Source organism: Danio aesculapii, chromosome 1 (assembly GCF_903798145.1).
Source record: "Danio aesculapii chromosome 1, fDanAes4.1, whole genome shotgun sequence".
Lineage (NCBI taxonomy): Eukaryota > Metazoa > Chordata > Actinopteri > Cypriniformes > Danionidae > Danio > Danio aesculapii.
Genome location: NC_079435.1, coordinates 22,275,529 through 22,289,010, shown reverse-complemented (window position 1 = coordinate 22,289,010; position 13,482 = coordinate 22,275,529). Strand labels below are relative to the sequence as shown.

Below are 13,482 nucleotides of genomic sequence, written 5' to 3'. Positions count from 1 at the left end.
TAAATAAATTTAAAGTTATTTTTACATACATAAAAGCTCCATTTGCTGATTGATTTATATTTATAAGGGAGAGGGGGTTGCTAGGGATGTCTGAAAAGTTTATTTACTTTAATTCATTAAACATTTAAACAGCAAAACAGGCATTCTCATCTTCCATTGTTAAACATATTTAACACCCAAGCAGCAACAAAATAGTATATAATAAAATAAGTTAAATGTATATAAATAATATTACAACACAACTTCAATTACATTCAGGGGGTAAATCTATATAAACTGACAAGTTTAAAGAGCTTTAAGGCACTTTTTGTTTTCAAACAATTCATGAATTGAAATTCTGAAGTCATTATAAATGCTGTGAAACATGGAGAAACTTTAACAAATCTACATTTGTGTACACAAATCTTTACTACAATCAACAATCATTGCACAAAAATTACATTTCTTCCTCTTTCATAAAACGAACAAAATAAAATCTAATAATAAAGTTGCTAAAATGTCAACATTGGCAATGCCACTGCCTGACCTCTGGATGGCAATGTGTACTTACCATATTAAAACAGGAAGTAGGTCTTTGCTTCCGAATCATCGTTTGACTTCCTCACTTCCTGCTTTAAACCGCCACTCAGAACGTTTCATTACAGTGTATCTTATATTGCTCTATTTTTCATTAGTTTGCTCAAATCTTGACTGAATCATGAACACGGTGTTGTCGAGGGCGAACTCGCTCTTCGCCTTCTCTCTCAGTGTAATGGCGGCTCTCACATTCGGATGCTTTATTACGACAGCCTTCAAAGACAGAAGCGTACCGGTTGATATACACGTATCCAAAGTCATGATGTAAGTTATCCACACTGTTTCATGCTATGTGTGCAAAGGATATATATGTCAGCCGTGTTAAGTTAATGAAATGAATTTGGGTAAATCGTGCATATAAAAGCAGGTGTTTTTGCAGCATATGGGACTTGTAGCTGCTCAGAAGCTGGCGTCCAATAGCGGTGCAGCACGTCAGCGATGTACATTTTATAAATATATCTAAATGTACAGCCATTGAAATATATTGATGCATGGTTTTAGTTTTCTTCAACAATGTTTTGAAATGCTAACGTTAGGTGAAATGCAAAAGTGAGGGAAACTAAAACTAACTGTTTTGCTCGCCAGGTTGCAGTTTTGAATGTAGTTTTATTTTAACATCCGTTTCACTCATATTTAAGCAGATAGTCACTTATATCGTTTGTGTCTTGTTTTTGTTCTTCTCTTTTTCAGTAAAAATGTAGACGACTTCACAGGACCACGAGAAAGGAGTGACTTGGGCTTTGTGACATTTGATCTTTTTGCTAATATCCTTTTAACAGAAAAGAAAGAAAGAAAAGAAACTTGAATGTTATTGAGGTAAAGTTGGTTTTATAGTCACACTTTTGTTCATTGACAACAATGACAAGGTCCCTTTATTGTTTACCACGCTACTTTAAATATTTGGTCAGAAATAGCATGCAAGTATGACTTGAAATCAACATTAGCACTATTTAATAGACTGTGAACAACATTGTACTCTGAGAGTCTTTGCCTGCTATTACCAATTTATAAATTTCCAAGAATACTTTTCTGAAGATCAAATATTAAAGTGAAAGCCTAAAAGTGTGAATATAAAACCAACTTTAGCTCAATTTGAATGTTATCCTGCATGCTGCAGCTGTTTGCACATTAACATTGTATGTGTCGCTTTTATGACACATTTTGCAGTACAGTTCAAAATCTATGTGCATTATTTCTTTTAACTTCTGGATTACATCTGCAGCCAATATTTGACTGGAATGTGAAGGAGCTCTTTCTTTATTTGACAGCTGAATATTCTACCAAAAGCAATGTAAGTATTCACCGCTTCCTTTATGCTCTCAAAAGACTCAGTGGGCTGGGCAAAAATCAAACTAAAATAGGAAAAATTCTTTGACAAAAATCTTGTATGATCCTAAGCGTTTGTGTTTTTCACTTGTTAGACACTGAACCAGGTGGTGCTATGGGACAAAATTGTCTTGAGAGGCGACAATACCAAACTAAACCTGAAGGATGTTAAATCGAAGTACTTTTTCTTCGATGATGGAAATGGTTTAAGGTTAGTACTCATATTCGAAGTATTTCAGTTATGCAATTTATTATTTCTATTGCCATTGCTATGTTCAGTATTAATTCATTGTTGTATTGTTTAAATCTGCGTCAAAAACAAGATATCACATTTTGGTGTTCGGATTAAATGTAAGAAAGTGGTTTCATATACATATAAAATGTAATAAATGCAGGTAAAGTGTTTAAGTTAATGTTTCATTTAACAATTATGAAAATTAATGTCAAAATAATGGGGTGAAATAAATGTCCCATCATCATTAATTTTAGCTGTGATTTATTCTAACCTGTGGCTAAAGTATAGAATAGAATAACTGATCAATCCTTATTTTATTATATTTCAAAATGATTAAAATGTCTCTATAATAAATTTGTAAAAAAAAAAAAAAAAAAGTCATTTAATTAGTTTTTGGGGCTTTTAATAAGTTATTAAATGTTTTAAAAATGTTTTTAAAAAAATGTTTAACGACATTTTAGTGGTGTCTTGAATGCATGCAACAATACAGCTTGCCCATGGTTCGGTTCATATAGCAGTTTCAGTACGGTTCAGCATATTGTATGTTCAGTCAAAGAAAAATACCAGGACACTCAAATAAAAATCCAAGAAAATATCAATCTACAAGCAAAGGCTCAAATGTATACAATATAGCAAAGATACTAAATAAATAAACAGCTTTTTCAAGCATTTAACAGCAGTTGTCAAGCATAATTATAATCAAATTTAACTTCGCACAAATGAATTCTGTTGTATGAATTAAAGGTTAAATGTCATTGAAGTTACAACAGCTATTCAGTCAGGAGCAGTAAGTGATTTATTTGTTCTTGATGTTAATCAAACAACAAAATACACCGACAGCAGGAATGAGATGTTTTTTAAGAACGCTTTCTCTTACAGACAACACAACTTCCCTGTTTAAGTTTCAAGCAATAACTAGGGATGCACCGATCCCGATACTTGGAACGGATATCAGTTCGATAACCAATATTTTTGCTGGATCGGGTATCGGCCAGCTGGTACTTATCCAAATCCGATTTTGCGCGTGCACTATATTCTGTGTTTATAAGCCAACTAAGCCATGAAGGTAGCCTATTATTAGCCACAAGAACATTGTCATGTAGGCGCTTCCCACCGCTGCGCCTGTCAATTATTCTCCATTCAAACTGCTTGTCGCATTTATGACAACAGGAAAAACTTTCTCCAAGACTATTTGTTCCTGTTAGTTTAAATAATTAGTGGAGAAATGCATTTAGTTTTGCATTAAATGGGTTCAATTTGACCTGCAGCAGGAGTTTATTTCATTTCTGTTTCTACATCATGTTACGCTGTGTCTGTTAGATCAGATCGCATTCGCAGTAGAGAAGTAGAAATGGTTATTAAATGCTCTTCACCCACAAAGTAGGCCTACCTGAAATGTTTCATTAGAAAAGCCTCAATAATACATTAGACAGACCCTCAACACACCTATTTCTTCCATTTGAGCAGCTGTTTTTCAAATGTCTGCAGATACCAGAGCGCTGCGCGAATTGTCTCCGATGCATCAAGCGCTTTCATTCACGTGCCGGCTGAGTGCGCCGCTCCGTAAAATTATTCTCACAAGTTTGTTCTCCCATCCTTCAGACTGAGTTTCTTCCAAGGGGAATACTTTGTGCTGTGAATAGTTTTATAGCCTGGCCTATTGTGGTCAAAGTAGTTGATTAAATTAATACAAGTGAAACTGACTGGCACAATATGGATTGGCATTAATAGAAAATGATTTAGCCTAATATAGGGTACTCTGAAACTGTGAATATTTCACTGTCATTTTATATAATAATGTTTTATTTAACAGAGCAGTTTGTGTTTTGGCGCTGAAGCATACAAGCGGACCTTGTTTTGTGGAACTTTCTCTGTCTCGCTCACAGTGAGATTTGGAGAGGGATTATTAAGTAAAACTGGCATCAGACGGTTTAGTTTAGTCTGCATCACACCTGCAGGAAAATATCATGCTTTAATTTAATGAAATTAATAAATTTTGTAAAAAGCTGATTATTTTGTAAAAGGCTGATTATATATTGACATTATGATGTCAATATTAGCCTATTGCAGATTTAAAAAATCTTAATATTAAAAGGAAAGAACAATATCACAACGAATGCTCAAACAGCAAGCATGTTTTTAGTTAGATTGTGCCATCTGTCATGTATACCTATACGTCTGTTATTTTTTACTAAAGAAGATATATTGAGTTTAGCACCAGAGCTAAAGAAACCGCTCATTTCGGTTAATAATTGTATCTGAGCTCTTGGTCAGTTTGTGGATAGTTGAGGGGGGTTAACAGCCACATCTTACATTTACATTTAGTCATTTAGCAGATGCTTTTATCCAAAGCGACTTACAAATGAGGACAAGGAAGCAATTTACACAACTATAAGAGCAGCAGTGAACAAGTGCTATAGACAAGTTTCAGGTGTGTAAAGTCTAAGAAGCCAAGCATTAGTAAAAAAAATTGTTTTTTTTTTTTTGTTTTTTTTTTTTTTGAGAGAGAGAGAGAGAGAGGGCACAGTTAGTGGTATAGCCAGAGAGGCAGTTGCAGATTAGGAAGGAAAGTGGAGACTAAACAGTTGCGTTTTTAGTCGTTTCTTGAAGACAGCAAGTGACTCTGCTGTTCTGATGTAGTTAGGGAGTTCATTCCACCAACTGGGCAGATTGAATGTGAGAGTTCGGGAAAGTGATTTCTTCCCTCTTCGGGATGGAACAACGAGGCGACGTTCATTCACAGAACGCAAGTTTCTGGAGGGCACATATATCTGCAGAAGTGAGAGCAGATAAGAAGGAGCAAAGCCAGAGGTCGCTTTGTAAGCAAACATCAGAGCTTTGTATTTGATGCGGGCAGCAACTGGCAGCCAGTGCAAACGGGTGAGTAGCGGAGTGACATGTGCTCTTTTGGGTTCATCATAGACAACTCGTGCTGCTGCGTTCTGTAGCAGCTGAAGAGGTTTGATAGAACTAGCTGGTAGCCCGGCTAGCAGAGAGTTGCAATAGTCCAGTTTGGAGAGAACAAGAGCTTGAACAATGAGTTGAGCTGTATGTTCAGATAGGAAGGGTCGGACCTTTCTGTTGTTATAGAGTGCGAATCTGCAAGATCGAGCAGTTCTAGAAATGTGGTCAGAGAAGTTCAGGTGGTCATCAATCATTACTCCAAGGCTTTTTACCATTTTGGATGCAGTGATGGTTGCTCCATCCATCTGGATTGAAAAGTTATGGTGAAGAGTCGGGTTGGCAGAAACTTCAAGCATTTCCGTTTTCGTGAGGTTAAGCTGAAGATGATGATCTTTCATCCAGTGTGAAATGTCTGACAGGCAGGCTGAAATGCGAGCTGGAACCGAGGGATCATCAGGGTGAAAAGAGAGGTATAGCTTCTTCCATCTTTAATGGATAACCGCGGTCTCCTGATTTGCAGTTAAATAATTACGCTCAAAATAAAAATAAAAATCGCTGGAATAATCAACAACAATATTTATTTATAAAGCATATTTAAACAACTAAGGTTGACCAAAGTTCTCTACATAATAGTGCTAAAGACAGAGAAGCAGAATAGAAAAGAAACATTTAACAAATATAAGCAATAAAACAGTTATCAAGGAGTATTAAAAGCGAGAGAAAATAGATAGGTCTTTAAAACGGACTTAAACACAGAAATGGATGGGGAAAGTCTAATAATATCTTTTAAATACATCACTCACCAAGAAGCTACCCATCGCACACCCTGCCATCTTGGAGCCTCGAATGTCCTCCAATAAGGCCAACTCTACCATTGCTATAGACTAAGGGTTGTATACATTTGCAAATGCTTTTATATGTTCTAAATCACATAGTTTGTAAAAAAAATAAAAAATAATGTTTTTTTTTTTTTTTTTTTTAATCATAAATTAATAGCAATGTTTTTCACATGTGTTCGTGCCATACTTTGTAGTGTGCAATTTACCATAATTGCCTCTAGTAGTCGCCAATGTATATAAAACAAAGACATGAATTTGGTGTAGACCAACGCACATTCTCACGTTAGTTTCATCGTTAGTAAATCCAAACGCGTGCGTGAAATCTGGCGTACACAAAGTTTTGCTGAAATGTGGGTGGAAAATGCTACGGTTTCAATTTTTCTTCTTTTTTTTCTGAGAAACTTTGCATGTCTAATCTAAAGTATTTAGCGTCCCTAACTTGGCACTTTTATTAGATATTTACTCTCGGGGAGCTGATTTCAGAAATGAATAAAAGTCATGGAGAAAATGCAAAATGCAAAAAACCGGAAAATCACAATTTACATTGCAGTTCAGTATTATATTAAGTATTGTGGTTTCTTAAGTGTCTTTAGTAAATCATGGTTAAAATAAATGTATGATAGACAAAAATAAATAATGATGAAACTAAGACAAATAAAAATAAAATAAAAATGAAACTAAGACAACAATTTTAACATGCATCATATTTCACTTAGAGAATTTTATTGTCAATTAGCAAAATTATATTGTTTTATTATCAAAAAGTTTTTTAAAAAAATGAACCTTGAGGAAAATATATGTAACACCTTTTTGACTAATACATCTCTGTTTACTGCAAATCAAGGGCGAATAAGAACATCACTCTGACTCTCTCCTGGAATGTGGTGCCAAATGCTGGAATCCTGCCATTGGTCATGGGATCAGGACACAAAAGTCTCGCCTTCCCTGAAACATATGAAACGGCAAAGAGCTACTGAGTTGTTCCAGTCCATCCGAAACCATGTTTGTAAATGTTGTGCTCTGTACGGATTTTAATAAAAGTTGACAAATTGTTTTAAGGAGTGACTGTTGTTTGTGGAGGCCAGAAAATAATTGCAACATGCTGATAAAGGCAAGCTCTCTTGTGTGGTAGTTACAGTTCAGATTCCACTGCTCCAAAAATAAAGCCTGAAAAAATACATTTCAGCAGGGAAATAATTTCCAGGTGTTTTGCAGATGTACAGATGACTTATTTTTTTATTGATTAACTGGTTTGAACGGCTTAACAATATCAGTCTGTCATAATGAAAACCTGAGAGCAAATTAAAGCTAGAATATATTGTTGAAAGGATCCTCTTTGTCGAATGAGTGAAAACATTTCACTTTGTAAAGAAACCCCACAAGTACATGTGGTCCTGTAAAATAGACAATAGTTTTTTTTTTCTAATTTGTTTTAGGTATTCACATGCCTATAGACTGAGCATGTGATATGCATACACATGATGTTTCAGGTTATGTTTCCATATCCTGGACCAGGCCTTATCCTGAGCAGCTACTGTGGTGGTCATGGAGGAGTGGAACATGAGACTGATTCCTGTGATGCTCCAGGGACAGACGAGTCTTCGCTGAGGCCAGCTTCCAGCCTCCGCTGCTGAGACTGCAGCTCTGCACAAGACGTTTGGCCAGCGGAGAAATTAAAATGGTCGTGCCCAACTGAGTCTGGTTTCTCTCAAGGTTTTTTTTCTTCACTTTTTTTTTCCTCTCCGCTGTCGCCACTGGCTTGCATGGTTCAGGATCTGTAGAGCTGCGCATCATTGGATTTGCTCTTCAGTGTTTGGACTCTCAGTAGTGATTATTAAACCACACTGAACTGAGCTCAACTGAACTTAAACACTAAAAACTGAACTACACTGTTACAATTTACTATGACCTTTTATGTGAAGCTGCTTTGACACAATCTACATTGTAAAAGCGCTATACAAATGAAGGTGAATTGAATTGAATGATGTTTCAGGTTCTACAAATGTCAATTTCAAAAATAGAATGCTGGTGTAGTTCTAGTTAAATTAAAACGAATTTATTTCAGTTCAGTTTACTCAGATCAGTGTAATGCAAATGTCAACGTTGAAGGCCAGTTTACTGAAGAGCAACTCCACAATGTGCATCTCCACCAGCCCCAACCTGTCAAACCAGAGGCGGCAACGGCTAGGAATCAAACTTCACCAATTGACTTAAGTGAAAAAAAAAACCTTGATAAAAACCAGGCTCGCCTGAGGAGACCTGTTGTCTTCACGCCAAACATTTTTTGCATAAATGCAGTCTGCTGTGTTAACTAAGTCTAAGTTGACAAGATAATTTAACTTTTAAAAGCATTGCCTTCAAAATGAGCACTTCAAAGTAGACACTGGAAAAGATAAATATAAAGTTTTCAAACTACTATTGAGCTATTGAATATGGGAGGACTTTACAGTTACGCAAACAATGGGTTGCCACGCTCATGGAGGGACGTTGTCTTGCAGATTTTAGCTCTAACCCTAATTAAATACACCTAGACCTGAATAAGCTAATCAAGGTCTTACTAGGTATAGTTGAAACTTGTAGTCATGTATGCTGTGGCAAGTTGGAGCTAAACTCTGCAGGACACCAGCGCTGGACCAAGTTTGGTGACCCCCTGTGCAAAGAGTAAGTATTTTTTCTTCTTCAAAATGTAGGCAGGTCCATTGCTGTTCTCATAGAAGCTAATGTAAGAAAAATGCAAGAGGATATCGAAGACTATTGAATGTTCATCTCAAGACATGCAAATTTTGGTAACTAATCAAATAGACCTGAAAAGAAAAAATATATAAGTTTGAAATTACAACCAGCACCGTATCGCAGTGGGTAGCACAATTGCCTCACAGCAAGGACACTGGTTCGAGCCCTGGCTGGGTCAGTTGACATTTCTGTGTGGAGTTTGCATGTTCTCCTTGTGTTTGCTTGGGTTTTCTCTGATTTCTCCCACATGTCCAAAAACATGTGGTATAGGTGAATTGGGTGAGCTACATTGTCCGTATGTGTGAATGAGTGTGTATGGATGCTTCCCAGTGATGGGTTCCAGCTGGAAGGGCATCTGCTGCGTAAAACATATGCTGGATAAGTTGGTGGTTCATTCCGCTGTGTCGACCCCAGATTAATAAAGGGACTAAGCTGAAAAGAAAATTAATGACTAAATGAATTACAACCATGGTGTGTGGATTGCATATTGTAGTAAAAGTGGATGTTTGTGGTTTATTTTACTTGAAGATTAAGCACATGTAACCGCCATGGTTTTTATATTTCATTTATTTGTAGTATAAAAGTATATTTAGTTTATGGATATTCATTTTTAGATATCATTGATTAATATCTGTAATTGTAATTGATCAGATTTTATCCGATGACTTAGTTTATAAAAACATGGATGTCAAAAATTCCTTATTTGGTGAATACATTAAAAATGACAACTGACATAACATATATAATATGAATAAAAAGATCATTAGTATTTTTCAAAAACCCATCTTAATCAAAAGTTTGCAGTTTCAGGCCCTGAAAATGCTATTTTCATATAAATGAACAGTCAAAGCTTAATCTTAGTTGTTACTTTAAAGTGTTATGGCTTAAAATGCCTTAAGACATACAAAATTTAGTTCCTACTCTAATCAAATACACCTGAACCAAATGATCGGGGTCTTTAGGTTTATTTTAAATTACAACCAGCTGTGTGAAATGCATTGGTCAAAAGTGGCTGTACATTGTTTATTTCAATGTTTCCCAACCCTGTTCCTGAAGGCACACCAACAGTACACATTTTCAATGTCTCCCTAATCAAACACACCTGAATCACCTAATTAGAACATAAGAAGAGACTCCAAAACCTGAAGTTAATTAGTCAGGTAAGGGAGACATCCAAAATATGTACTGTTGGTGTGCCTCCAGCAAAAGGGTTGGGAAACACTGGTTTATTTTACTTGCAGATTAACCGCAGGTAATCTATTCAAGTTCATTGTATTGCCATAGATTATAAAACCATACAATAAAACAGTTGGGCCTTTGGGGACCACATATTTTTTTATTTACAATTCGCAGAGTCAGTCACCAGGTGGCAGCACTTGAACACATCACTAGGCCTTTTACGCTATTCTTGATGCACACTGATAAGATAAAATATGTAAAAAATAAAATTGGTATTGTGCCAGAAAATGTGTACAGTTTCTGCAAAACATTTAAATCTTTTTTCTCACAAATTGCAGTTCTAATGCAAAACTCAAATTGTTGTGAACTCACGTCTCCTCAATCTAAAACCACTCAGTGACGTAATGTGGAAAAAACATCTCTCATCACTTTCAACACAATACGCCAAATGCTTTACTCTAGTTTCTTTGTAATGCAATAGCTTTTCGAAATTAAATGTACTGATTAGGATTGAAACCATTTTTAACAAGCAATGAGTCCATTATAACAGAGATACCATAACACCTGTTCTTAAGATCTGGGGCTTTTTAATCTTTTAGATGGCAGACACCCCCAAATGTTATCACGCTTGTGTAAGGGGCCCATCAGGTATACGTAACTCTTTTAACCAAGTTTACTACACTCAAAAACATTGTTTTATTATTTTTGTTTAAACTGGTTATTTAAAATAAGTTGAAACGACAAAACTCTAGAGATTTGTTTCTGTTTTATTTTTGTGTAAGGTTATGAATCAAAATATAGAAACTTGATCCTGGCAACTTGTTTAAAATGTAACTGCAGTTTAACAAAGTAATGTTTACTGGCTTTTTTTTTTTTTTTTGTCATTTAAAACTATATTGTGGCCTATAAGGAAATACAGTATGTGGGTCACATTTTACAATAAGGTTTCAGCCTGTTAGGTAATTTATTTACTAACATAAACTAAGAATGAACAATATTTGCACAGCATTAAATGATCATCACTTAAAAATTCTAATTCAAATTTACTAATGCATTATTAAAATCCAAAATTGTTCTAATCCCCTGTGAGTTTATAAGAAATAGCAATGAATGACTATTTTCTTTAACAAAGATGTATAAATACTATAATAAACGTATTGTTCACTGTTTGTTCATGTTACTAAATACAGTACCTATTGTTGGAACCTTTATTGGAAAGTATTACCGTAAATGGAATTAAGCAAAATAATAAGTACTGACAATTTATCACCAGCTTTTTGTACTATAATTTACAAGACCAACCCAAAATATATATCACTTCAAACTATTTAAAAATGTCAATAAAAGTCTCTTTTTAAAATATTTTAATGTCAGAGGTTGACAAGATCAATTAAGGTTCCATAATGCAATTCAAAAGCATAAATAAAAACAACAACGACAAAACATAAATCACAAAATACAGAAAACTGTTCATTTATGGATGTTTTTTTTTTTGCAGTGTGTAAAATGATATTGTCATTTGTGCAAAATGTATGTATGTATGCATGTATGTGTATGTGTGTGTGTGTGTGTGTGTGTGTGTGTGTGTGTGTGTGTGTGTGTGTGTGTGTGTGTGTGTGTATTTATTTATTTATTTATTTATTAATTTTTATTTTTTTCTGTATGGATTTTCTCCAAATATTTTCTCCCTATTATCCCTGGTGCTTGTGAATATGGTTTTGAAAAATTGCCATTTGCTTCTGTAATAATATTCATTACAGTACATCATACTACTCCTACAATGCTATGCTCTTGTTTATTGAAAAGTTGCAATTTGGTAATGTAGTTGTTCTTAAGAGAAGTGTCCAAAAGTCCAGATGCTTTGCTTTTAGCTTTATTTTGAAAGAAAGAAAGAAGGAAAGAAAGAAAGAGAGAGAGAGAGAAAGAAAGAAAGAAAGAAGAGCACCTATATATATTTATATATATATATATATATATATATATATATATATATATATATATATATATATATATATGTATGTATGCATGTGTGTATATATATATATATATATATATATATATATATATATATATATATATATATATATATATATATATATATATATATATATATATATATATATATATATATATATATATATATATATATATATATATATATGTATGTATGCATGTGTATATATATATATATATATATATATATATATATATATATATATATATATATATATATATATATATATATATATATATATGTATATGTATATATGTATATGTATATATGTATGTATGTATATATATATATATGTATATATATGTGTGTGTGTATGTATTTATTTTTATTTTTTTCTGTATGGACTACTCCTACAATACTATGCTCTTGTTTATTGAAAAGTTGCAATTTGGTTATGTAGTTGTTCTTAAGAGAAGTGTCCAAAAGTCCAGATGCTTTGCTTTTAGCTTTATTTTGAAAGAAAGAAAGAAAGAAAGAAAGAGAGAGAGAGAGAAAGAAAGAAAGAAAGAAAGAAAGAAGAGCACTGAGGGACGAAACCCATTGTACACTTCATTCCTTTATGAGGTCAGCACTGTATCATGCAAAAGAAACAAAAGATCAAGGTTTCTTATTCAGTGTGAGCAGGTGAAAGGAAATAAGCCAAATACTTGCTCTCAGAATTCACCTTCTCAACATGCGTAATAGAAATAATTTTAGCAGTTCAAGCTGTCCTGCTGTAGTACACACAGAATGAATAATAAGAGGAAATTCACCCTCATTTGTGTGAACTTTTTGGATCGAAAGAGAATGGTCTGGACATTTTCATGAAAATAAGATACAAAATGAGTTTTAAAATGAGGTGACTGTGGTGAAGAAGAGGGATTTTTCTATTATAACAAAACCAGATGATCACATCGCTGGAACTTCTCCCTGTCTGCTGAAAAAATAAGCATGCCACTAATAGATCAAAGAGCCAGGCTAACATAGAGAAAGAAGAAAAGAGGAAAAATAAAAACCTGTGACTGTGTGTATAAAAGAAAACTATCAAATGACTTCAGAAGGCATGAAATATTGCACACAAGTGAATCCTTTGTGCTTCTCATCATTTGAAGCATGACAGCCTTACGTCGCTTTCATAAGTCTTTTCTTTCTTTGTTTGACCCTTATTTGACAGTCTTCTGTTCAAAGATTTTGTTTGCTTAAAGCGATGTCCAAGCTCTCCCCAGAGAAATGATTCTAAATAAACGATAAACAATTGTGGGTTTGGCTTCAACTGTAACAATAGCATAATCCTTTGCGGTGCTAATTAAAACCCTATTGATAAAGTTTGAAAAAGAGCCATGCTTTTCTGGCAGATTATTTGAATTAAAGCAATGTTCACAATAGCTGTTTTAGTTTTTAAACAACTTTAAACAATTATTAACAGTCACTTATTAAAAGCTCAAGAAAATACTGAAAATCTGTTGTTAAATTGCAGAACAAAACTGTATTTTTAAATTTTTACACTTTTGATCTTCTTTCTTCTTCTTTCATCTTCTTCCTTCTTCTTTTTCTTCCTTCCTTCTCCTTTCTTTTTCCTCCTTCCTACTTATTTCGTCTTCTACCCTCCATCTTTCTCCTTCTTTCTTCTTTTTTCATCTTCTTTCATCTGTTTTCTTCCTTCTTTCTTCGATCTTCTCTCTTTTTTTTCCTTCTTT

The 13,482-nt window shown here is 34.1% G+C and overlaps 1 protein-coding gene across 1 annotated transcript; it reads left to right on the top strand.

Moving 5' to 3' along the window:
* Positions 1-588: 588 nt before the first annotated feature.
* On the top strand, positions 589-6,938 carry spcs3 (signal peptidase complex subunit 3). The gene is made up of 5 exons (XM_056457401.1): positions 589-840; positions 1,267-1,342; positions 1,793-1,867; positions 1,998-2,113; positions 6,725-6,938. Exons 1-5 carry the CDS (start codon positions 698-700, stop codon positions 6,855-6,857), a joined length of 543 nt encoding a protein of 180 aa, XP_056313376.1. The 5' UTR covers positions 589-697; the 3' UTR covers positions 6,858-6,938.
* Positions 6,939-13,482: the final 6,544 nt, after the last annotated feature.